The 27915-nt window shown below is 32.6% G+C and overlaps 2 protein-coding genes and 1 pseudogene across 4 annotated transcripts; 2 read left to right on the top strand and 1 right to left on the bottom strand.

The window, feature by feature from the left end:
- The first annotated feature begins 3021 nt into the window (after nt 1-3021).
- On the top strand, nt 3022-6504 carry LOC128206385 (cholecystokinin receptor type A-like; annotated as a pseudogene).
- A 3541-nt stretch (nt 6505-10045) lies between these two features.
- On the bottom strand, nt 10046-14367 carry LOC128205040 (perlucin-like protein). Its single transcript, XM_052906443.1, has 5 exons — nt 14254-14367; nt 13166-13260; nt 12788-12878; nt 12086-12296; nt 10046-10135 (listed from the first exon to the last, which is right to left on the bottom strand). Exons 1-5 carry the CDS (start codon nt 14285-14287, stop codon nt 10108-10110), a joined length of 459 nt encoding a protein of 152 aa, XP_052762403.1. The 5' UTR covers nt 14288-14367; the 3' UTR covers nt 10046-10107.
- A 4560-nt stretch (nt 14368-18927) lies between these two features.
- LOC128206281 (cholecystokinin receptor type A-like) lies at nt 18928-27060 on the top strand. 3 transcript variants are annotated; one of them, XM_052908648.1, is made up of 3 exons: nt 18928-19115; nt 23503-23537; nt 24124-27060. In XM_052908648.1, exon 3 carries the CDS (start codon nt 24172-24174, stop codon nt 25357-25359), a length of 1188 nt encoding a protein of 395 aa, XP_052764608.1. In that variant the 5' UTR covers nt 18928-19115; nt 23503-23537; nt 24124-24171; the 3' UTR covers nt 25360-27060. The 3 variants fall into 3 exon arrangements, with proteins under 3 accessions (XP_052764608.1, XP_052764609.1, XP_052764610.1); XM_052908649.1 differs by lacking the exons at nt 18928-19115; nt 23503-23537 and adding an exon at nt 23557-23607; XM_052908650.1 differs by lacking the exons at nt 18928-19115; nt 23503-23537 and adding an exon at nt 23638-23749.
- Nucleotides 27061-27915: the final 855 nt, after the last annotated feature.

Here is a 27915-nt window from a genome sequence, read left to right as displayed (position 1 = left end):
ATAATATCTGAAACCCTGTTTTAGAAGTGTTTGCGTCATAAGTTTACTGCGAGAGCTGATATGTTTTTTACATCTGTACATATTCTAGCGAATCTTATCAACTGTGCAATAAAAACACCATATGATGGTGAACTAGGAACATCACCATCTAAAGAAGGGTAATTAATTATTTTAAAATTAAACCCATCACGTTTATCATAAAGATTGATACTTAATATATCTTCCTTTACTTCAAGTTGCAGATCTAAATATGATGCTTTTAAAACGGATGTATTAGATAAATTAAGTTGCAATTGTGAAGGGTATATCGAATGAATGTTATCTGTAAACACAGGATTATCTAAACTTAGAATATCATCAATATATCTAAAAGTGTTATTGAATTTATCAACAAGAGCTAGATCTCCAGACTTAGATAATTTCAACATAAATTCACGTGCATAGCAGTATAAAAAGAGGTCTGCAAGTTAAGGTGCATAATTGGCACCCATTGGAATTCCATTAATAATTATTGAGAATAAAATTTAAAACTTCAATGACATCGATGCATATCTGATATATATATATTATCGGGGCAATCATTAGTAAAATAAGCTTTTTTAACATTTACATTTTCTCCCTCGCAAAAGTTTTTTCGATAAGAGGAGTCAGTTTGTTTGTAACTAAAGGTTGTGTAATAGATGTATTGAGCGTTGTAAAGTCATAAGTATTAAGCACTGAGATCATTTACCGTCTATTTTCAAAATCATTAACTAAATCTAAAGAATTATTGATAGACCAAAAGAGATTAATTCCAGAATTCTCATAAACTTTACAACAATATTTTTTCACATGAAACTTTATAGCAGTTAAGCAGGATGTTAGTAAAATTGAAACTTGTTTAGTAGAACAAGAAATGGAATTAACAATAAATCGTGATTTATACGGATTTTTATGCATTTTAGGCAACCAGTGTATTGTAGGAATGTTTTTATGATCATCATTCAAAAGAACTTGAAATTTAGCATTAGAATCAGAATGATGTTTAAGAACACTTTCTTCATCGAGTTGGCTAGGAATGTTAGTTCTAGAAGATTGAAACTCTTTAATAATAGTATTTAATAAACGTCAAACTATGATTACATTATTAGCTGCTTTATCAGCTGGTACAAATACAATTTTTATGTTGAGATTTGATATCCATGATCAGCTTTGGAGTTATCGAAATAGACTTTGGGGGAAGGGCCAACGGATTATTGTTGAAAAACTCTATTTTCTTATCTATTAGGTACAGTATTTTATTCATCCACGGCAATAAGGCATTTGGTTCGACCCCTTCTCTTTTGCACCAGCTTTTACTATATTTGGATAAAGTGTTGGAAATTAATTTCAGATGCTATCCGGTATTTAGGACCTTTATTTGGAAGTTTTCTAAGAAGGTTATTTTTAATAAAAGATCTCCTGTAACAATATATCCAACAGGGTAGTGGTACATAGAGTCAATACAATTTCAAGAAGAAGGTGTATTTGCGGATATTTCATCTTCTGATACTACTTAATTATAATTAAATATGAAATTTCTAATAGGCTTTTTATATTTGTAACATATCATTGGCATTTCTTTATTCTTAAAGTATTGTGGAATACATTTTTCAACATTTTTATTCTTCAATAAATTATTTAGATTAAAAATATCTATACCCTTGTTGCTAAAAGAAAGTTTAATGCGATATCTTTTGCTATTATCAACATTTTCGATAGTGAGATGAAGGTAATGTTTAGTATATTCATTAACGATACAAGTGCATTCATACTTCGGATCAGATGTATATACATTTATATTGATATTGGATTTGTTAAATATAGGCAAATACACGTATAAATGCCGGTCGCCTGCTGTTTTCAAAAAGGATTAATCATTAATAGCGCGAACTGGTTGTCTAGATTCTCTCACGGTGTTGTTAAACAACCTCAATTTACACATACTTGTACCTTTCACTTATCAATAAACCATATGGTGTTTTGATTGTATGATATTAGGATTTCATTATGTATGCTGTTTTGATCTGATATGTCGGGCCAATGCTTGAGAAGAATTGTACGGTAAAGTAGATACAAGTAACTTTTGAAACAAAGAAGTTATGTACAGTGTATTCTATCTGCTCATAGAATCCATAAAGTTTAGTTAATTTTGAACAAGTTGTTGAATTATCAGTGTTGATGAGGAATAATCGGAATATATATGATAAGATATGTTATTATAACCTAAATGTACACTTACATGTATACTTTGACAATCATGATTGGCATATAAGGTGTTTTGATTGTGGTATTAATAGGTCTTAACAATGATGATTCTATGTTACAATTGGCGATGTACATACATCTTCTATGGAATATAAAATAAATGTAAGTGTTTTTTTATATATATTTCTGTTCTAACATCATCATATATGTATTTCTTATTTTGTTTTACATTTTATGGGTTATAGGTACTGTGTTTTTTGGCCGGTGGCCTTTGTTTACTTTGATAAAATTAGTTCAGTTAAAATGAGTAGAAAGCATCACTTAAAGTTGGGACTATCGCTGGCAAATTCTTGATAAGAAATAGGTTTACGCTGCCCTCTCAGTTTGGTAGTTTTAACATCAAATTTATTTTTCTATTGGCATGAGACAAATTTTGCGTAAATGTCTCGAAACTATTGACACAAGACGGCTGACAAAAAATCCGTTCGCAGTTTTTCATATTTACGTTCGAACATTGCTATTTTATGTCTAAAAGCGTTAGTAATGCCTTAAAAAGATTTTTTCGTAAATTTTCCAAACAATGAAGATCTGTTTTATTGTAAGTTATCATATATGACTGAATTGATGGCATTGATACAAAAATCAAAATTGTTTAAACTGCCAACCTGTGAGAGAACAGCTTTAAGTAAAATCATGTAATGTTTTGAAGTAAACATTATCTGTAATTTTATCCTATTTCAGGGAGCTTATTCTTCAGAAGGAAAATATTTTCAGTGGTAAGTACATTATGTATCGGAAAAGTCGAACAACTGCTCATAAAAGCTATACCTCAAGATACGTGAAGTGGTTTGTACATTAAATTTATCTAGCTATTTCGAAAAGGCATATTTGCCAACTTTTCATACAAATCACAAGACAAATTTATTTTGAACAGGCTGTTGAATTATCAGTGATGATGAGGAATTTTAAGAGAGATATACGCCGAGTGGTTTGTACATTATAAATTTTTTTACGTAATTTCGATCAAGAATATTAGCCAACCATTTAAGCCACAAGTCAACATTTTTTAACAGGCTGTTGAATTATCAGTGTAGGAATTAAGATGAATAAGATATGAGCTTTAATAGCATATTTGTGTTCTTTAAATTATAACAATTTTGGTAACGCAAACCTTTTTTGAAAACGTATAATTTCGAGGACAAAATAAAATGCGCGTGTATTTTTGAAAATTGTATTACAAACCGACGTTTTCGTGTATCTAACATAAAAAGCATATTATCGACATAGAATATGAATTTCAAGACGAATAGTTATTTAACGAGATGACATTTATTTTCACTAAACATATTGTTTTCATCTTCAGGGATGTTAGTGCGGTGTAAACTCAAAGAGCCACGGTAGGAAACTGAAGATGTACACAACTTTACCAAAATCTTGGCGGGACGATTTCGACGTCAACGCCTCGTTGACTGAACTCAACGACGCTTTGGTCACGCTACACCTTCCGGCCATTTTCATCTGCGCCTCGCTTGCAGTGATCGGGATCATCGGAAACCTGATCGTGTTAAGCGTCTACATACCCCACCCAAGCTCATTTTCACGTGTGTTTATTTTGTGGCTTGCTGTTGTAGACTTTATAGCGTGCAGCGGCGGAACGCCACTTCTAGTGTTTAGCATGATTCATCCGTACCAGTTTCCGTCCGAGAGCGTATGCAAAACGTTACGTTTTGTCCACGTTTTTCTTGTTGGGACGTCAGTGTTTATATTCGTAAGTATTGCCATTGAAAGGCATCGGGCTATCTGCATTTTTGAGCTGGTTGAAATGAATACAAGGCGAATGCATGCCATGTGTATTATGTCTTGTATAATGGGAGTTGTAGTGGCCGTCCCGGCTATATTTATTTACGGAATAAGGACAGTCAAAACTGGAGTTCACAATATCACAGGGACTGAATGCTTTGTTGAAGACCACTTTATACAAACTGATTCAATATGGCCCAAAATATACTTCCCATTTCAATCTATAGTCGTGAGTATATCATTTGCTATATTACTTGTGTTGTACATTCGGATTGGACGACAGTTAAAGTGGCATTTGAAATTCACGAGACGTTACTCCACAAGCTCGATCTTAGACAAGTCAACCAAATCAAGCCAGACACTGTGTACACAAGACGATGCGACAAACACACATAAAAACAAAGCTGGAAGTATCTTAATGAAGACCACGGCGTCAGAACAAACTGAGGGAACGTACAGACTACACATGCCCGTTGGGAAGGCAGTGTCCAACGCCGCTAGCCGCGTAAATAGAGCCGCCCATGAGTATGACCAGCATGTTTTGTTGGTTGACGGCCGTTTTTGTGCTCTCTTTCATTCCTCATCTTGCTTTTATCATCTACTCTACCTTTCGACCAGATTTTGCGCAGGATATGACGTCATTACAGATTGTGACGTATAACATTTTTCTGAGATCGTTTGTGATAAATAACATGGCGAATCCTCTGGTATATTTCACATGTGTACGTGACTTCCGGAGAGACTTTAGGAATTTATTCTGCAAACTTTTCTATTGTTACAGGTGTAAACGATAACCTGTCAAAAGCGATTGGGAACGTTTTTCAAAACCTAAATTAGCTTATTTTAGATAGTGAATGAAACAGTTATTCTATGTTGTTTTTAAAGTAGAAGGCTGTATAGTTGAGGATCATGTCATTGCTGCGGTTTAAGGTCAACTCATATATGAACTGTGGCGTGTCAGGTCTGTGACTTTTATCCGTCAGGGAACAAAAATAGCTGAACACGAATTGCGTCTAACTCTAAGGCTCATGCACTAAACTTCAGGTTCTACTAAACCTTAATGCCATGAAAAGGTTTCAAACTCAAAGGTATAGGCATAAACTGAAATGCCCAGAATATGACTCCATACCTTCAAATTATATTCCGAAACTCATCGTAAATAAAACCAACAATGTGAATCTTTTCCATGTGATATACGGAGGTTGACAATTGAAGAGCAAGTGTCAGACCTATAGGTCAATCCTGGTTCTTTAATATTTAAAATATGACGAAATGAATTAAATAGAGTTGTTAAAAATTACATTGAATATATAATCGCGATGTAATGCATGGAACTGTGCAATGCTCATTCCAATTTCTGTGAGACATGTAGGAAGCGTTATATGTCTTCTTTAATTGAGAAAATATTCATACATTTTTCGTTTCCCATCTTCATCAAAACAAATGCATTCAAATACATCTTTGGACGATGGCATAAAAAACAACGGAGAATGCTCCTCTGACTCTGGAAATACCTGATGTTTTACAATCTCTTATACAAAATATCTGTAAGAGTTATTTGACAATCTCTTACGACAATACTTGTACAATCTCTTAAGCAATCTTTTACGACAATACTTGGGCAATCTTTAAGTCAATATTTTACAAAAATACGTGTACAATCTGTTAGTCAATCTCTTACGAAAATACGTGTAGGGTTAGTGTTTCAGTATTGTTTTAAAAACATCAGTTGAGAGAGCTCATCATATTGTTTGTAGTTTATGTCATTGGTATTTTTCATCCAGCCATATCTGCTTTTAAGACGTATTTTAAGTCAAACTAATTACCATTAGTTTTCAATTGATCTTATAGATGGATTGACTACCAACAATCATCCTTAAGACCTGAGAAGCCGTGCGAAGTTCAATAAACTGATATCCGTTTACAAGACATTTTAAGTTTAATGCTTTATTATAGTCAGTCTCTAAGTTTGTTCTTATAAACAATTAAGTCGGCAGACCCACCGCAGCCCGTCGCCGATTCAATTGTTAAGAAGTCCAAAATTAAATGCTGACATATTTAGTGTTGAGCGCGAAATGCATTTATTGTAGACTACGAACACACGCGAGCTAGTATAAAAATACTTGAGGGCTCATGCATCAGACAATGAGATCACCAGATACATCCACATTTATTCATTCAGAAAATCGTTGACAATCAAATATCTATTTTATAGATTTCAACCTCTAAATTTCCATTAAAAAAAAGAAAACATCCGTCAATATCAATTAAGAAACACAACCAACTGCCAATTATTATTAAGTCATTTATTTATATATTTTTTGCGCGTACGTTGTGTAAGTAGGTTGCTTAATGTGTTTACATGCTTAATATGTTTTGTCACAGGAGAACGTTTATGTATGTAACACTTTAACTGATTTTATTGTTCATGAACCATTCAATAATTTTGCCAGTTTAAGAACTTTATGAACTGTTGAAATAAAAATGTGCTTTTTGTAAACGTTTGTATGTAGTTTTGTTCATGACTTTTGAATGGAGAAGATATGCAAATTGTCAGCTCCATAATGTAAAGTAACCTAACAATGTATAGGCTCAAAAGAGTTTTTAATTAACTAATGGCTTATAATGTACCATTATATGTGCAACTGAAAAAGACGAGCGAAAACTGGCTGCCCAATTAATTGTTTTATAAAGCTTAAATGAATAATTAACTTACTTTGACCTCAGATTGCTCAAACTAGCTATTGCGCAATTGAAAATCTGAATAGTTCTCTTAATAAGAAAACAAGTAATGATTAATTGTAAATTTGACGGTTGTTTTCGTCAGAGATGTTTTCACCGATTATATGGGAATCCCATAGGATTCCATAACGTTTTTTAACATTTTTCATCAGAGAAACATTTGAGGACATTTTATAAAAAAATACTTTCGCACTTGATTTTCTGTACGATGAAATTGTTATTCATTTTGCAAGTACTCCTCGAAATTTTGTTTCCTTTATAGGCGGAGTTTTGCACGAAGGACCTGAGACTGAATCATGCATATATAAAACACGTATTTAAATAAGTAATCTTACTATACGCGAAAATCATTAAACCAATATCTTTATTATCACAAAAAAATCAATGAAAAGGGAAAATGTAAATATGAAGAATAAATATGAACACTTCGCCGCGATTTTGCGAATGTTCGAAATGAATGCAAGGTAGAATAAGCATCAATCCTGAATTAATTGAAAAGTCAACCTCGCGACATTTGTAAAACAACTCTTCATTTATTTCATTTCATACGCAAAATAGAAACTGGGAGAAATAAAATAATTATTTAATTTAGATACCGATTCCCTCGATAAACAGAAACGTATCTTTAGTTAAAAACCTTGGTAGAAAAAAGTCCATATAATGCATAGAATAAAGTAATTAACTGTCAATAAGATTGATGTGAGAACATTCAATGGGAATGTTTTCTTTTGGAGCGATAAAGGTATCTATATTTCGTCAAATTCATTCTATGTGTTATCCGTCTTTGTCACATCATTTACGAGACGGATTAACTAAGTCTTCTAACGACACAAAATTAAACTCATCCACTATAATATATTGTTGATTGGATTGTCTGGACGATTTCGACATGTTGTCACATCATTTATGAGACGGATTAACTAAGTCTTGTAACGACACAAAATTAAATTCATCCCCTATATCATCACTATTACAAATTGATTCGAATTGTCTCAGTCTTTTATCGATATTGTTCACACCGGCTGAAAATAACTCCATCGAGAACAGCATTAGGCGACAATGACGTTAAACATCCTGTTCAAATGAAGTACAATTAACATTTATAAGATAACATGAAGTGAAAAAAATATGTTTTAGATGTAATCTGGTTTTTCATTTTAGATTTACTTAACCATATTCGCCATTGGACGGGCTCAGCTGGACTGTCGAATAAGCTGATTATTAAAATCAAAATAGAATGACCTAGGACCTAGAACCACAGCCAGTGCGCATGCGCGAGTTTCTTTTAAACCCACTTCATAATATGAATTAAGAAATATATGGAAATATTGAGGTTGGTTCTAAATTTGAATCCTCCAAGTGATCCCATTTGTGTGGATATGGGCATAAACACTAAAAACAGTAAGAGAATAGCTAGACAACAGTTGATAATTTTCCCATTAATATACACAAATTGAGACCCATTGACTTTTTTGCGAACCATATATTCAATTTCTATAAATAAAACGGGGAATAACCGTATCTTCAATATGTATGTAGAAATAACATATTTAACGTAAATATTGTACATCATTGAATAAATTAAGTATTACAATTGCATAATGTATTAAAAGGTAACTCCTTTTCAAGTTGAATATATTAATAGTTTATTAATTCGTCGATATCATTTATGATGTTGACTTCATGAGGTAATCAGACATAAATCAAAAGGTGCAAACATTCAATTATTGAATATAAATGATATCGGTGTGCTAACGTATTTTGTAAAATGCATTCAACAGTAAAAAACACATAAGTTTTATCATTCGACGTTTCATAGTCTTTCTAGAACATCTGCTTTTCTATATGTTGTTTATTCAGGAACAGTTTACAGTGAGGATGGTATATCCATCATAATACAAGTGCTCCCATGGCTGCAACATTAATTATGTTTTCCAAAATGATCCCGCAGATACGTAAATATCATGATGAAAGATGCAATACTCTGAATTTACCATAGCAATGGTTGTTCATGTCTCATAGAGCGAACAAGGGGATTGAGATATCCTCAAAACTACATTTTAATTTCTTAGCGCTTTTCGGAATGATAAAAGGGCCTTCCACAGTATAAAGTCGGGAAGATGAACAATTAACGGATCGTGATAATGCAAAAGTGGGTTTGATGGACAAAAAACAAACATTTTACAAGGTCAAGTATTATGTTTTTAAGGTAAACTCTTTATCAAGCATCATACACACGTGTGTTTTTATTATACAATGAAAAATACAGGGATAATCCGAGGAGTTAAATATTTAAGCATAAACGAGGTACAAGGCTTGAACATGTTCATGTGTTTCAGAACGCCTTACCAATTTTGCGGGAAATACCTCATCAGAAGATCTTGATTTAAAAGGATTGGCATTTTTACACAAACAAGAAGAAAGATTAGTTATATTTGAAGATGCCAAGATGATTGACCCTATCCATTCAAGAATGTTTCCCACTTGTGTGTTGTGATTGCTTCTATTTTACAGAAGCTATTATCATTTAAGTAGCGATGAGGTGAGAATTAGACACCATGTTTCACTACATTATTTAATATCTTTTAAATTTGAAAGTATTCATAAAGATACCATAATATATTGTTAATTGGATTGCCAGGACGTCGACTTTTTTCGACATGTTATACCAGGTTGAAATAGGTAAAATGCATTCCTAATGAATTATATCTTCAAAAATGATGTATTTGAAAACTTTGCAAAGTGGTGTTTGTTTATATCTAAAAACAACACTTTTGCAACGTCGCAAACGCTAGTCTTATCTTTTAATCACAGGGGGCATAACTCATTCTTGATGTAAGAACTATTGCCTCGCTGCACCTACAAATGGAAGAGTCTTTTTGAAAATCATGAACGTTGATATCAAGAGTTTGCACGACGACGCTGCCAACGCCGATGACGACACCGAGACAGTTATGATACTTTTATTAAATTTATTCGATAATCAGACGATCTTAGGAAGTTTAAAACGTTTCAATCTCTAATCTTTCCTTCTCTTTTTGATACTATGTAAGGCATTTCATAGGCTGAAGATGCAATCATTTTCAATGGTGAAATGCATACTCTATCTATATCTTCGTTCTGATGTAAGAAAGAGTTAAGCAATATTAACTCAGAAAAAAATATGTCAGATATTTTTAAAGCTTTTTGTTTGTTTTTTGGTCAGGGTAGTTTCAACCAATAATCATGTGTGATACTTGTATTTACAAAGCCTTTTAAACAGAAAAAATACAACACCTTTGATAACCGTCTTAGTGTTTTATTAAAATAAATCATTGTTGTACAAATGATATTTGATAACTAGCCAACGATATGCTCAGCCTCGAACCTGAAAATATATCATAAAAAGATAACTTGGATAACCTGTTTTCAAGGCTGGATAATTTTATGCATGTTTTACTAATAGTTTGACGTAGTATTAGTTCAGAATGTCCTGTTCTTTACACGGGGTACTATCTTATTTCTTAAGTATAAGCATTGCATTTTCATTCCTACATATTCACTTGTTTTGACATGAAGTCTTCTTCAATTTTTTTTATCACATGCTTACCCTTGTTTTCCGTGTAATATACCCATAACGAATATTTTTATCTTAAACACGTGTAAGATAACCTATCAGACATTTCTATTGGCTAGACTACACGCAACCTAGATATCCCTCCGCATTGTTTGTAAACAAAATGGTTTAAATGCCAACAAATACTTACCTCAATAATGAGCTGTAAGACTTCCGGGAGACAAATGGCTAACGAATCATAGTGCCAGAAAGCATCTTGTACAAAAACTTTCTGATAACAATGTTCCGCCAACCAGATAATGAATATCATTAGTCACAGAAATATCCAGTCAGTCAACAAATACAGCCACATTAGTGACAAACACCACAAGAACATTTCAAACATTTCCATCTTGTCCAACACAAGCAATATGCAATCAATGCCATTTGCTTGCCAGTTTAATCAGCTGTCGGTTACCGAAAACACAAATACGAATTTCGCAGCACAGACACCTCCTTACACATCCAATGGCGGCTAAAACATCATGTTTTCTGGAAACATTTTTGGTGGAACTTTTTCAACATCAACATCCATGCAGTACAGAGTAAGGCTTCGCCGTAATCATCTGCATGTTGTGAAACTCTATGTACACTAAGAAAACGCTGCAAAATCATCGTAGAAAGCGACAGCGAATAACTTTTAAATCCGTGCACACAGTAAAACTTGATAGATCGATGCAGGTCACATAAACCGCGTAAATGCATGTACTCTGAGTGTGACGTCATCAAATTGTGTACTAATTGTTGTTGTTTTTTGTTAAAATTGTTCGTTATTCATACTGTTGGATATTTTACTATACATTTTTATAGTTGTGACTTGTTAAGCGCTTTATCAGAATTAAAACTTGATAACTGCTAGTTACTTCTGTCATTTTAATTTGGAACTATTTATATGACGCATCGTTGACATTCTACTCTGAGTACTTTGGCTGTCAAACAATCGGTTCAGAAAGTGGAACTATATTGGTAATAAAAACACCGTTTTAAGCATGTGATAAAAAAGATCTGACACTCGTTGTCATTTAATACAAGAATTTTATTAAACTCGTCCATGAAAGGTGTTAGTAAGCTCGCCAGAGGCTCGCTTACTATCAAATTTCATAAACTCGTTTAATAAAATCTTGTATTAAATGACAACTCGTGTCAGATCCTATATGTATTACATGAAGCATGTTCTTCGTCCTTAATTAAGTTGACAATATATATGTGCCAACGTAAAGGATGAGAAGGAAAAAGTGACATTTTAATTCTGGCGAAACTTCGTCCGTCATAAGCAGAAAATCGTAGTTTGTTTATATATATATGTTCGAACAGGTTTTAATTAAATGTATAATATTGTTATAAGATTTCTTTGTAATCCTATCTCTTGGTGACTATTTTGATTATTTGTTATTAAAGTAAATACCCAAGCACGATTCGTTTTCGCAGACGACGTCACTTTTTATTATAGTAAAGAACGTTCTCTAACTAGTCAGTTTAGTTTATACCTGAATAATGAATAAAAGCCTAAATTTCCCGTGAAACTACCTTATAATAAAGCTCTAATGTTTGTATTTTATAGACCCTAATCGGTATGGATGTCATCTTAGCCAGGCCAAAAGAACGCAAGCATGTTTGAGCTCGAATATATGCCTTTTCCGGGTGGCATGTGCACACATATACCTTAAATCATCTCAAAATTAATACTGATACAGTATACATATACCATAAACTGATACATACGGCATTTCGCAAAGAGCCTTATAGTGTGATGTGCACGGTTCGTCAACCCAGTGGTATCCAAATGACTCCCAATAAGCTGCACAGTTCGATGTTTTGCCGTTGTTCGGCTGGTGAGTTCCCCAGTCGGTGAAGGTCACAAGCTCTTCTGACGGATATTGCTTCCACACACCCTCCGTTATTTCGTCAGTAAGCCCAATCCAATGCTTCGAATCTGTTCCAAAGCAATTTATTCGTTTATTATCATAGCCTCAATGCCTAGTCGTGCCATTTGGAACACTTAACACTTTGTTGATACATGTCGTGACAAGTGGAAGGTTGGATGGTCTCGAATTGACTCCCAGTAAAGTCTTACTAAGATTTCACTGACAGTGCAAAACGTATTAAATAACATATTTTCAACAGTTGTGTTATATTTGTTTTTGGGTCGTATTGTTGTTGTTGAGTTTCGGAAGGTCTGTCCGCGCCATATAATGGCTGTTTTATGGCTTGACCCCGTCACATCCTCAAATGCGACTTAAATAATATTTTGAAGTCAAAGGGGCATTGTTTGCCTTTCTTACGCCCCCTCTAACGTAAAGTCCTGGTAAAGTCATAAATATTCGAACTGCTACGCATTTTGCAATTCATTAACATTCCAAAATTAAGGTTAAATATCATATATTCTTGAACGTGATCAGTAAAAAAAGAATAATTCCAACCTACCTTTCAGATCTGAAAGATAACCCTTTAGAAACGTGTTCTCTTTTGGGGTTTCTAAATTGACTAGGTTCGCCCCATGACTCTGACAGTATCTCTGTAAAGGACATGGATCTCTGTCAATAAGTTACAAGTACGTCGACACAACAAAACCTTAATCCTCTTAATTAAGAAAAGGTATTTGTTATGTTCGACATTAAATTCATTATGTTAACATAAGATGCTTTCTTAACCGTTTTATATTTGATCATGCACGTTTCTTGTCCTTTGGAACATCGACAGTCACCTTATACTACAATGGGAAATATGTCACATTGGTAAATTAAACATGCAAGATAAGCAAAGGGAACAAATGAGTCATGAACAATAACTTTCATCAAGTACCTGAGCATCTATAAAAGACAGATCTGTATGTCCAATGAGGTAACACGAGTCTTCGTAATGAACCCATCCGTCCATGCAAGCGCCCTCAGTGCCAACTTTAAAAATTAAACGATATTATTGTTTGCATAGGTTCAAATAGAGGATGATGTTGGATATCCTCAGTTTTCAACGCCATAACGGACGTCTGATAAATAAACACATACATTAGTTCTAATAAGCGCACTTTATTGTAGAAATGACATCAAATCATGAATTAAACATTTAGCCTTTTCAAAATGGTCATCAACACGTTCTCATTCCATAAGAGATGCTATCTTCAGTGCAGGAATTATAACTTTAAGTACAATAACGAAATGCTGAAAATAAAACGAACGAAATACTTGGAAAGACATTTCAATGCATTTGATAACAAACATAACGTGTTATTGGAAAAGATTACAAAACCGCCTATAGCAGACTAAAATAGTACAAACACCAACTATCTTGGCCAACTCCCGGAAATGGATCGTGTGGTTAGCAAGTTTCTTTCGGGTATTCCGGTTTCCTCCACAGCACAGGATTACATTGTGCAACGAGAGTGATAGATATCATGTTGTAACAACTTCTTGTTTAATGTTTTAAACGGTGTATGCACTTGCCAATTGCAGATCTAATTTTGTATGAAAAGGTTTTGAATATACTTGTTTTAATGAAAGAAAATTTAAACTTTTTGAATGACGTCACATTATTTTCAACATCATCACGTGATTTGCATGATGCCAATGATAACTGTCTGGCAAAGGAAGTAACCACTGTGTTGAAATTATGCAAAGGTTCGTTAGAATTGTAAAAATGTTCGATATGTTTCCAAATAAGCACAAGTAAGTGAGTATTTTTTTAACTCGTTTAATGCCTAGAAGTCTTCAAAATTGATTTAAACTGTTTAATTAGAATGTTCATCTGATAATCCACATAAAAAATGGGACTACTTGTATTTATATTTTTTCGAAATAAAATAAAAATCATAAAAACAGACAAAAGTGTTACATTTATGACAAACAAATAGTCAATAATCAATGTAATAAATGAAAAAGACGAAAAAAGCTTACCTATAAGAATTATTAAAATAATCGGAATGTTCATGTTACACTGTAGTGACTTGTTTGAGCACACTGATAAGAATTATAATGCTCAATGTAAAGATAAAACAAACTGATTGCATGACCGTTAAAAATGGAGTGAAACGTTATCACTAATGATAAATTGACGTGTCCATATTTGGGATCAAATGGTCCTGCGTGATAAGATAATCATGAATGATTTTGTACTAGCCGTTTCAAAGCTCATAAAGTGACCTGGTAAATTTGTTATCCCCCGGTATTTTTTGCTTCAAAGCCCCTTTTCTAAGTTTAAGGTAGTAAACACTTTGACACAGGTTGTGACACGTACGCACAAACAGCAAAGTTAGCAAAATAAAATTCATGCATGATAAGCAGAAAAACATACAATCATATAAATATTGTAATGCGGAACAGCATATTTCAGAGGTAATATATACTGTTACATTGAATTATACCATTCATTTGGCATTTGCTTTGTAAAGAAAGTCTAAAAATCCCATTTACCTGTAGGGACCGGAAACCCAGACAAGTTCACTATGCCACAAAGTGGTATTGTTTTGTTTAATAACTACTAGTCATTGGATCCAAAGAAACAGATTTGAAAATAAAACACAATTAAAAAGGGATCAAAGTCTGATTTCTCGAAAAATCACTTCAAAAATATTCTAAAGATGGTTTTTACGAGTGTTTGTGTATCCAAGCTCTTCAAAGCCAATAATATTAACAACAAATAAATATATCAAATAGTTGATTCGTTACCCTGACTGATACTGCGACCTGTGGAAGTAACGACGTTACAAAAATTCGTACGATTTTAAAAGCATTGAAAGTGTAACATATTTGAAAATGACGCTCAATTTAAAAATAATGCACGCTTCAAACGAAACACCTCCGGTGATTTATTTTAATATTCAATCAGTATGACATACAACTTAGTTCGACTGATTTCCGTTGTCTGGAGAGACTGTGTATACGTTTTGAATTATCATTAAAATTGTGCAATAAAATTACCAATGATTCACAGTATTTCGATACAAATAAACATTCTATGTCATGTGGAAATATTAAGTTTATTTGATATATCGAGGCACTAAACCAATACGAAAACATATTTGTATCTTTATGTTTTCATTTTTTGACACGTAAATTATTATCGATATAGTGAACATGCAGTATATTATAATTAACTCATGAATAACGATTAATGACAAAAACACTGTTTACATCCTTTAGACCAATTTTACCATATTTTGGTAAGACATATTTTGTGCAGGCCTCATATAAGTTGAGGCTGTACTCTAGCAATGTTTTCAGCTCTTATCTCTTTGCTAAAAGTTACTGCCGATGTCCAAAAGAAGGTACCTATTTAAAAGAGAGTAGAGTAAACATTGCATAACCTTACAAGCACAAAAAAATACATTTCAATGGATCGTTTCTCATTACTGATACTATTTTTAATTGTTATGGCATTAGCTATTTAAGAAATCAATGTTTAATTTTTCCGTTTGTAATTTCTTCTTGTTCCGATAGTCAATCCACTGATAGAAAAAGCTATCATATTTGTTTTCGAAGTTTATTTGTCCATATAAATCTGAAATTTGAAAATGCATACTTGTAATTGAATATATTTGATCATGCCATAATGTTGCATCATTTATTAACCCTTTATGATCCTTTATTTATAAATCAATCAACTATTGGTATCTGCTGTCTAAACAATAAAGCTAAACATAACATCAATTTGCAATGGCAATGACTAGTAGCGTTCCGAAATACCAATCTCTACACAGTCTAACAACGGAGCGTGTATTATAACTACGCCCCAAGAAACACAGTGAGTTTAAAGTTCGTTCTGTCTAAACGTTCTTGGTCTTAGTACGTTTACACAAAACGAACTTTATTCTCGCTGTGTTTTTTGGGGCGTATGTCTCCCGATTGCCATATAAATCAGCATTATTTATAATATGGCAGTCGGGAGACGTGATCATGTTCAACTGTACGTGACCTTTTTTTAATGTGAATAAAATTAGTTGTAAAATTCTGTAGAAACAAAATAATTGCTTCCCCAAAAATTGCACGTAGGCGACATTTATATTTTCACCGCTCATTTTTGTGAGAAGTCGAGTTTCATGCGTTTAGCATATATATATATATATCCGAGTATTTTTCTGTTGAAATCGAACTTTAAAAAGCTTGTTCTCAGGTCAAAATTTAGGTATAAAAGTGGGTGCATTTCTAGAGAATGGAACTTGAGTAAGTTTAGTTAGATTCGATAGTTGGCCGCGACCTGCTTTCAAAAACTGATGACATTTAAGAACACAAATTAACAATATTGTAAGCGTTTAAGGTGTATTTAATAGCTAAAAACGGACAAATATTAAATGATTGATGAGTGCTAAAAGGTATACTGTAATCTTCTATCGTCTCAAAAGGTTCCTTCATCAGAACCATTGTTTCCGACATTTATTCATCGTTTATGGTATATCAAAACAATTAATAGTGGTTAATATTATTATTTGGGAGAAAGAGTGCATCTTGAAGTGTCAGAATCGTGTGGGAGTTGTCTCGAGCATAATAAATCCCAAATTACCGGTTAGCTGTTTCGCTACATCTTTTTCGGAAAGGAAAATCTAGCCACTTGTAGTAATTTATTTTTGAAACAGGCCCGTTTCTGGGCAAAATGTCTAAAAAGAGACAAATCATGCCCGTGTTTTAAATAACGACCGTATGTGGGACCCTGTCCGCTTGTGATTCTTCAGATTATGCTGCCATTCATGTTTTCAAACTCGTTAAACACGATAAAATCCCCCAAACCTGTTCAGCCTTGAAACCTGTTTATGAAACTTTTTGTTCTAACAGAACACATTTTGTTGATTAATTATATTTGATAAGGCTCATAATTCTTGAGGCTCATGCTTATCTTCGAACTTGCCTGTTTATTTAATGCCGCTGTTCTGAAGCAGGTATACATTTCACAGTAAGCACAATAAAACATTGTAGGAACAAATAATACATTGCAATGTGTCGTTTCTTATTACTCATATATAGTTAGTGAATTGTTCTGTCATTAGTTATTTAAGTTATCAATGTCTTATTATTCCATTATGAATTTCTTTTTGTTTTGATAGCAGAACAAAACAACAGTTTATTTCGACTTATTCTTAAAGGCATCTTGTCAAACAAATACATACAAGAAAACATAATGTTCACACCTTAAAACAATTTAAAGCTGTGTATCCAGTAATTTATATTATTCTATATTATTTCGGAAAATCGGGTCGTTAATGGTTACTGCAGTGATTATACGATAAAGACTTAAACAATATCATTAATTTACAATAAAACTGAAACGATCAAAACTTAAACAATATGATTGATTTGTAATAAAACTTATACGATTAAGACTTAAACAATATCATTGATTTGCAATAAAACTTATACGATCAAGACTTGAACAATATCATTGATATGCAATAAAAATTCCGATCAAAACTTAGACAATATCATTGATTTACAATAAAACTTATCCGATCAAAACTTAGACAATATCATTGATTTACAATGAAACTTATCCGATCAAAACTTAGACAATATCATTGATTTACAATAAAACTTATCCGATCAAAACTTAGACAATATCATTGATTTACAATAAAACTTATCCGATCAAAACTTAGATAATATCATTGATTTACAATAAAACTTATCCGATCAAAATTTAGCCAATATCATTGATTTACAATAAAACTTATCCGATCAAAACTTAGACAATATCATTGATTTACAATAAAACATTTACGATCAAGACTTGAACAATATCATTGATTTACAATAAAATTTATAGATCAAGACTTGAACAATATCATTGTTTACAATACAACTTGTACGATCTGGACTTAATCAACATCATTGATTTACAATGAAATTTATTCAATCAAAATTTAATCAATATCATTGATTTACAATACAACTTATACGATCAAAACTTAAACAATATCATTCATTGCTTAGTTTCTTCAATTTGTCGCCTGTTCCAAATATTTTCATACATTTAGTTGTTTGTTTGTTTTTACTACTTATAAGTTGAATAAATTTAAACATGCACGTGTTTGCATTCATATATTTTATAAACTTTGATTGAACGTCATTGAAACAAGAACATCTTAAAAATCATTCTTAATTTCTTGAATATGGCAGAATATTCATAAGTTTTAATGTTTTGTCAGTCTATTTTATCTGTAGCTACTCTATAAAACAGAAAAAAAACAATCAAAGGAAGCCACACCATGTTTGTTTGTCCAAATGAAATAGCAGTATAAACATGTATACAAATAATTTAAAAGATTAGATTTTGGAAGAATGTTCCATTGTTTACAAAGCAGGAGGTATCTATTGCTTTATCAACTAATCAATTATTGGTATCTGTTGTCTGAAGAACTAAACTAAGCATAAAATCAATTTGCAATGGCCTTATTGTACTTTATCGAGCGAGCAGGTAATATGTGGGTAACAGCCTAGAGTTTGAAACAGTATCTAAATGTTCCGCTCATCATTGATAATCACGCATTAACTACACACGATGAAAATTGCTGCTTTATATCAATACATCAGAGTAGTTTATTTAGCAACAACCTATGAAAAGTGGTTATATGTGCACGAGCGTTGAACATGCGTAGTTGCAAATCTTTCTATGGAGTAAAGAGTATCACATATCAATATAATACAGAGAAGTTGAACAGCGTGGTAATTGTGGCTTAAACATGCATGATTTCATTAAGTGCATTTGAATATGTTGATAGCAAAATCTCTGGCAATGTTTTTCTATGAACTTCGGAGTATTGTTACAGAAGGTGAGTGTTATTACAAAAATATTTCGACTTCTGTTGTGTTGTTTTACGTTTTCATTGTTTCAAGCCATATGATTTAATTTGTAATATATTCAATTTATTTGATGCCTTTTGTAAACAAGACCGAGTATCGTGTGGAATGTTACAGGTATCGAACACATTAGTATTCATGTGGGGTATTGAAGCTGTGTGAGTCACTGGATTTGTTTTTGAGTGTTCTCTTTTTGATTTGAAAATCTAACATTTATTATGAGCAATATTTACAAATTTAACAAATGCTTCGCAGTTTGTTAGCTTAGTATTTATTCAAAAAGCTACAGAAACAAGTTCAGTAGCAAAACGTTCAAACATATACCCGGTTTAGTGGAACTGGGACAACGCCAAAGACAAAGAACAATCACAAACAAGAAACATAGAACAACGGCACAAAACTCCACAAAGAGCACAGTGCATACATACTATACATATTTAAAAAAAAATAGGTATGTTTATCAAGAACTGTTAGGTACCGCCTTGGAACGGTCAGTAAAATGTACATTTACTGGGGGTTTAAACCAGTTTATGTGCACAAACCTCACTCTTATCCCAACAGTCCTTAATAAAGATAAAACGCAAAAGGTAAATTTTATCAAAGTATGCATTAACTTGAGGAAACTTGTCAATAAAACAAATAATAATAAACATATAGGTATACCCCAAGTACTTCTATGAGTAGAGATCCCAACTCTTTCTGCAGACGGAGGGAAACAATTCAGAGCACCTAATGCAAAAACTTTTCAAAGTTACGATGAAATCATTGTTAAAAACTATAAACATCCAACACAGTCTGCCTTATAAAATAAAATGTTTAAAACTGTGTGATCATAGAGTTTCATAATAAAAAGCATCATTGTACTAAAACTTGGAACAAATAAAGAAAACATTATTAAAAATAAAAGCGACATAAATTGGCAAATCTTTCCTTCCAAATAATTTGCAAATGTAAAATGTTTGAAGAAAATGAAGTCACATGCCAAAACACTCCGAGTCAGCCAAAAACGTGTTCGCCAAGAACGGTTTTAATGATAACATGAATTAGCAAAATCTTCATAGAAAATCCAAGGACTGAAAACTAAGTTATAAAAAGATTCTATATTCAATCCTATATTTTGTTTAAGGTATTCATCTTAAAAAAACTAGAAGGCAAGTGCTCTTCAAAATATTACTTTTATATCCACGGTTTAAATAAAATCCAAGTAATTCATTAAGTCTATCTGCTCAACTACCAGCTTGAAACATTTTAATTTTACGAATTTTCTTTAAAACATTACCATAAAAATCGGGATGAGCAATACTATTAGCAATCAGCGATTTAAGACTACTATTGTACTTTGATATGCGATTATGATGACAATTAACAAATTTTGAGAAAGTTTTCCTTAATTTATAATATCTGAAACCCTGTTTTAGAAGTGTTTGCGTCATAAGTTTACTGCGAGAGCTGATATGTTTTTTACATCTGTACATATTCTAGCGAATCTTATCAACTGTGCAATAAAAACACCATATGATGGTGAACTAGGAACATCACCATCTAAAGAAGGGTAATTAATTATTTTAAAATTAAACCCATCACGTTTATCATAAAGATTGATACTTAATATATCTTCCTTTACTTCAAGTTGCAGATCTAAATATGATGCTTTTAAAACGGATGTATTAGATAAATTAAGTTGCAATTGTGAAGGGTATATCGAATGAATGTTATCTGTAAACACAGGATTATCTAAACTTAGAATATCATCAATATATCTAAAAGTGTTATTGAATTTATCAACAAGAGCTAGATCTCCAGACTTAGATAATTTCAACATAAATTCACGTGCATAGCAGTATAAAAAGAGGTCTGCAAGTTAAGGTGCATAATTGGCACCCATTGGAATTCCATTAATAATTATTGAGAATAAAATTTAAAACTTCAATGACATCGATGCATATCTGATATATATATATTTATCGGGGCAATCATTAGTAAAATAAGCTTTTTTAACATTTACATTTTCTCCCTCGCAAAAGTTTTTTCGATAAGAGGAGTCAGTTTGTTTGTAACTAAAGGTTGTGTAATAGATGTATTGAGCGTTGTAAAGTCATAAGTATTAAGCACTGAGATCATTTACCGTCTATTTTCAAAATCATTAACTAAATCTAAAGAATTATTGATAGACCAAAAGAGATTAATTCCAGAATTCTCATAAACTTTACTACAGTATTTTTTACATGAAACTTTATAGAAGTTAAGCAGGATGTTAGTAAAATTGAAACTTGTTTAGAAGAACAAGAAATGGAATTAACAATAAATCGTGATTTACGCGGATTTTTATGGATTTTAGGCAACCAGTGTATTGTAGGAATGTTTTTATGATCATCATTCAAAAGAACTTGAAATTTAGCATTAGAATCAGAATGATGTTTAAGAACACTTTCTTCATCGAGTTGGCTAGGAATGTTAGTTCTAGAAGATTGAAACTCTTTAATAATAGTATTTAATAAACGTCAAACTATGATTACATTATTAGCTGCTTTATCAGCTGGTACAAATACAATTTTTATGTTGAGATTTGATATCCATGATCAGCTTTGGAGTTATCGAAATAGACTTTGGGGGAAGGGCCAACGGATTATTGTTGAAAAACTCTATTTTCTTATCTATTAGGTACAGTATTTTATTCATCCACGGCAATAAGGCATTTGGTTCGACCCCTTCTCTTTTGCACCAGCTTTTACTATATTTGGATAAAGTGTTGGAAATTAATTTCAGATGCTATCCGGTATTTAGGACCTTTATTTGGAAGTTTTCTAAGAAGGTTATTTTTAATAAAAGATCTCCTGTAACAATATATCCAACAGGGTAGTGGTACATAGAGTCAATACAATTTCAAGAAGAAGGTGTATTTGCGGATATTTCATCTTCTGATACTACTTAATTATAATTAAATATGAAATTTCTAATAGGCTTTTTATATTTGTAACATATCATTGGCATTTCTTTATTCTTAAAGTATTGTGGAATACATTTTTCAACATTTTTATTCTTCAATAAATTATTTAGATTAAAAATATCTATACCCTTGTTGCTAAAAGAAAGTTTAATGCGATATCTTTTGCTATTATCAACATTTTCGATAGTGAGATGAAGGTAATGTTTAGTATATTCATTAACGATACAAGTGCATTCATACTTCGGATCAGATGTATATACATTTATATTGATATTGGATTTGTTAAATATAGGCAAATACACGTATAAATGCCGGTCGCCTGCTGTTTTCAAAAAGGATTAATCATTAATAGCGCGAACTGGTTGTCTAGATTCTCTCACGGTGTTGTTAAACAACCTCAATTTACACATACTTGTACCTTTCACTTATCAATAAACCATATGGTGTTTTGATTGTATGATATTAGGATTTCATTATGTATGCTGTTTTGATCTGATATGTCGGGCCAATGCTTGAGAAGAATTGTACGGTAAAGTAGATACAAGTAACTTTTGAAACAAAGAAGTTATGTACAGTGTATTCTATCTTCTCATAGAATCCATAAAGTTTAGTTAATTTTGAACAAGTTGTTGAATTATCAGTGTTGATGAGGAATAATCGGAATATATATGATAAGATATTGTTATTATAACCTAAATGTACACTTACATGTATACTTTGACAATCATGATTGGCATATAAGGTGTTTTGATTGTGGTATTAATAGGTATTAACAATGATGATTCTATGTTACAATTGGCGATGTACATACATCTTCTATGAAATATAAAATAAATGTAAGTGTTTTTTTTATATATTTCTGTTCTAACATCATCATATATGTATTTCTTATTTTTTTTACATGTTATGGTGTATAGGTACTGTGTTTTTGGCCGGTGGCCTTTGTTTACTTTGATAAAATTAGTTCAGTTAAAATGAGTAGAAAGCATCACTTAAAGTTGGGACTATCGCTGGCAAATTCTTGATAAGAAATAGGTTTAAGCTGCCCTCTCAGTTTGGTAGTTTTAACATCAAATTTATTTTTCTATTGGCATGAGACAAATTTTGCGTAAATGTCTCGAAACTATTGACACAAGACGGCTGACAAAAAATCCGTTCGCAGTTTTTCATATTTACGTTCGAACATTGCTATTTTATGTCTAAAAGCGTTAGTAATGCCTTAAAAAGATTTTTTCGTAAATTTTCCAAACAATGGAGATCTGTTTTATTGTAAGTTATCATATATGACTGAATTGATGGCATTGATACAAAAATCAAAATTGTTTAAACTGCCAACCTGTGAGAGAACAGCTTTAAGTAAAATCATGTAATGTTTTGAAGGAAACATTATCTGTAATTTTATCCTATTTCAGGGAGCTTATTCTTCAGAAGGAAAATATTTTCAGTGGTAAGAACATTATATATCGGAAAAGTCGAACAACTGCTCATAAAAGCTATACCTCAAGATACGTGAAGTGGTTTGTACATTAAATTTATCTAGCTATTTCGAAAAGGCATATTTGCCAACTTTTCATACAAATCACAAGACAAATTTATTTTGAACAGGCTGTTGAATTATCAGTGATGATGAGGAATTTTAAGAGAGATATACGCCGAGTGGTTTGTACATTATAAATCTTTTACGTAATTTCGATCAAGAATATTAGCCAACCATTTAAGCCACAAGTCAACATTTTTTAACAGGCTGTTGAATTATCAGTGTAGGAATTAAGATGAATAAGATATGAGCTTTAATAGCATATTTGTGTACTTTAAATTATAACAATTTTGGTAACGCAAACCTTTTTTGAAAACGTATAATTTCGAGGACAAAATAAAATGCGCGTGTATTTTTGAAAATTGTATTACAAACCGACGTTTTCGTGTATCTAACATAAAAAGCATATTATCGACATAGAATATGAATTTCAAGACGAATAGTTATTTAACGAGATGACATTTATTTTCACTAAACATATTGTTTTCATCTTCAGGGATGTTAGTGCGGTGTAAACTCAAAGAGCCACGGTAGGAAACTGAAGATGTACACAACTTTACCAAAATCTTGGCGGGACGATTTCGACGTCAACGCCTCGTTGACTGAACTCAACGACGCTTTGGTCACGCTACACCTTCCGGCCATTTTCATCTGCGCCTCGCTTGCAGTGATCGGGATCATCGGAAACCTGATCGTGTTAAGCGTCTACATACCCCACCCAAGCTCATTTTCACGTGTGTTTATTTTGTGGCTTGCTGTTGTAGACTTTATAGCGTGCAGCGGCGGAACGCCACTTCTAGTGTTTAGCATGATTCATCCGTACCAGTTTCCGTCCGAGAGCGTATGCAAAACGTTACGTTTTGTCCACGTTTTTCTTGTTGGGACGTCAGTGTTTATATTCGTAAGTATTGCCATTGAAAGGCATCGGGCTATCTGCATTTTTGAGCTGGTTGAAATGAATACAAGGCGAATGCATGCCATGTGTATTATGTCTTGTATAATGGGAGTTGTAGTGGCCGTCCCGGCTATATTTATTTACGGAATAAGGACAGTCAAAACTGGAGTTCACAATATCACAGGGACTGAATGCTTTGTTGAAGACCACTTTATACAAACTGATTCAATATGGCCCAAAATATACTTCCCATTTCAATCTATAGTCGTGAGTATATCATTTGCTATATTACTTGTGTTGTACATTCGGATTGGACGACAGTTAAAGTGGCATTTGAAATTCACGAGACGTTACTCCACAAGCTCGATCTTAGACAAGTCAACCAAATCAAGCCAGACACTGTGTACACAAGACGATGCGACAAACACACATAAAAACAAAGCTGGAAGTATCTTAATGAAGACCACGGCGTCAGAACAAACTGAGGGAACGTACAGACTACACATGCCCGTTGGGAAGGCAGTGTCCAACGCCGCTAGCCACGTAAATAGAGCCGCCCATGAGATGACCAGCATGTTTTGTTGGTTGACGGCCGTTTTTGTGCTCTCTTTCATTCCTCATCTTGCTTTTATCATCTACTCTACCTTTCGACCAGATTTTGCGCAGGATATGACGTCATTACAGATTGTGACGTATAACATTTTTCTGAGATCGTTTGTGATAAATAACATGGCGAATCCTCTGGTATATTTCACATGTGTACGTGACTTCCGGAGAGACTTTAGGAATTTATTCTGCAAACTTTTCTATTGTTACAGGTGTTCATGGACGAAGTAAACGATAACCTGTCAAAAGCGATTGGGAACGTTTTTCAAAACCTAAATTAGCTTATTTTAGATAGTGAATGAAACAGTTATTCTATGTTGTTTTTAAAGTAGAAGGCTGTATAGTTGAGGATCATGTCATTGCTGCGGTTTAAGGTCAACTCATATATGAACTGTGGCGTGTCAGGTCTGTGACTTTTATCCGTCAGGGAACAAAAATAGCTGAACACGAATTGCGTCTAACTCTAAGGCTCATGCACTAAACTTCAGGTTCTACTAAACCTTAATGCCATGAAAAGGTTTCAAACTCAAAGGTATAGGCATAAACTGAAATATTTTTACATGCCCGGAATATGACTCCATACCTTCAAATTATATTCCGAAACTCATCGTAAATAAAACCAACAATGTGAATCTTTTCCATGTGATATACGGAGGTTGACAATTGAAGAGCAAGTGTCAGACCTATAGGTCAATCCTGGTTCTTTAATATTTAAAATATGACGAAATGAATTAAATAGAGTTGTTAAAAATTACATTGAATATATAATCGCGATGTAATGCATGGAACTGTGCAATGCTCATTCCAATTTCTGTGAGACATGTAGGAAGCGTTATATGTCTTCTTTAATTGAGAAAATATTCATACATTTTTCGTTTCCCATCTTCATCAAAACAAATGCATTCAAATACATCTTTGGACGATGGCATAAAAAACAACGGAGAATGCTCCTCTGACTCTGGAAATACCTGATGTTTTACAATCTCTTATACAAAATATCTGTAAGAGTTATTTGACAATCTCTTACGACAATACTTGTACAATCTCTTAAGCAATCTTTTACGACAATACTTGGGCAATCTTTAAGTCAATATTTTACAAAAATACGTGTACAATCTGTTAGTCAATCTCTTACGAAAATACGTGTAGGGTTAGTGTTTCAGTATTGTTTTAAAAACATCAGTTGAGAGAGCTCATCATATTGTTTGTAGTTTATGTCATTGGTATTTTTCATCCAGCCATATCTGCTTTTAAGACGTATTTTAAGTCAAACTAATTACCATTAGTTTTCAATTGATCTTATAGATGGATTGACTACCAACAATCATCCTTAAGACCTGAGAAGCCGTGCGAAGTTCAATAAACTGATATCCGTTTACAAGACATTTTAAGTTTAATGCTTTATTATAGTCAGTCTCTAAGTTTGTTCTTATAAACAATTAAGTCGGCAGACCCACCGCAGCCCGTCGCCGATTCAATTGTTAAGAAGTCCAAAATTAAATGCTGACATATTTAGTGTTGAGCGCGAAATGCATTTATTGTAGACTACGAACACACGCGAGCTAGTATAAAAATACTTGAGGGCTCATGCATCAGACAATGAGATCACCAGATACATCCACATTTATTCATTCAGAAAATCGTTGACAATCAAATATCTATTTTATAGATTTCAACCTCTAAATTTCCATTAAAAAAAAGAAAACATCCGTCAATATCAATTAAGAAACACAACCAACTGCCAATTATTATTAAGTCATTTATTTATATATTTTTTGCGCGTACGTTGTGTAAGTAGGTTGCTTAATGTGTTTACATGCTTAATATGTTTTGTCACAGGAGAACGTTTATGTATGTAACACTTTAACTGATTTTATTGTTCATGAACCATTCAATAATTTTGCCAGTTTAAGAACTTTATGAACTGTTGAAATAAAAATGTGCTTTTTGTAAACGTTTGTATGTAGTTTTGTTCATGACTTTTGAATGGAGAAGATATGCAAATTGTCAGCTCCATAATGTAAAGTAACCTAACGATGTATAGGCTCAAAAGAGTTTTTAATTAACTAATGGCTTATAATGTACCATTATATGTGCAACTGAAAAAGACGAGCGAAAACTGGCTGCCCAATTAATTGTTTTATAAAGCTTAAATGAATAATTAACTTACTTTGACCTCAGATTGCTCAAACTAGCTATTGCGCAATTGAAAATCTGAATAGTTCTCTTAATAAGAAAACAAGTAATGATTAATTGTAAATTTGACGGTTGTTTTCGTCAGAGATGTTTTCACCGATTATATGGGAATCCCATAGGATTCCATAACGTTTTTTAACATTTTTCATCAGAGAAACATTTGAGGACATTTTATAAAAAAATACTTTCGCACTTGATTTTCTGTACGATGAAATTGTTATTCATTTTGCAAGTACTCCTCGAAATTTTGTTTCCTTTATAGGCGGAGTTTTGCACGAAGGACCTGAGACTGAATCATGCATATATAAAACACGTATTTAAATAAGTAATCTTACTATACGCGAAAATCATTAAACCAATATCTTTATTATCACAAAAAAATCAATGAAAAGGGAAAATGTAAATATGAAGAATAAATATGAACACTTCGCCGCGATTTTGCGAATGTTCCAAATGAATGCAAGGTAGAATAAGCATCAATCCTGAATTAATTGAAAAGTCAACCTCGCGACATTTGTAAAACAACTCTTCATTTATTTCATTTCATACGCAAAATAGAAACTGGGAGAAATAAAATAATTATTTAATTTA

The sequence above is a fragment of the Mya arenaria genome, chromosome 10, assembly GCF_026914265.1.
Source record: "Mya arenaria isolate MELC-2E11 chromosome 10, ASM2691426v1".
Classification (NCBI taxonomy): domain Eukaryota; kingdom Metazoa; phylum Mollusca; class Bivalvia; order Myida; family Myidae; genus Mya; species Mya arenaria.
The sequence above is the reverse complement of the archived record's forward strand: the minus strand, read 5'-3'. Positions and strand labels throughout refer to the sequence as shown.

Bases quoted from the DNA above. Each gene is read 5' to 3' on its own strand.
- LOC128205040 (XM_052906443.1), bottom strand. From the start codon at position 14,287: ATGAACATTCCGATTATTTTAATAATTCTTATAG. The intron at 12,879-13,165 runs GTACTTGATGAA...TGTCCTTTACAG, and splicing joins TGTCTTTTATAGATGCTCAG to AGATACTGTCAGAGTCATGG. The intron at 12,297-12,787 runs GTAGGTTGGAAT...GCTTTGGAACAG, and splicing joins TTATCTTTCAGATCTGAAAG to ATTCGAAGCATTGGATTGGG.
- LOC128206281 (XM_052908648.1), top strand. From the start codon at position 24,172: ATGTACACAACTTTACCAAAATCTTGGCGGGACGATTTCGACGTCAAC.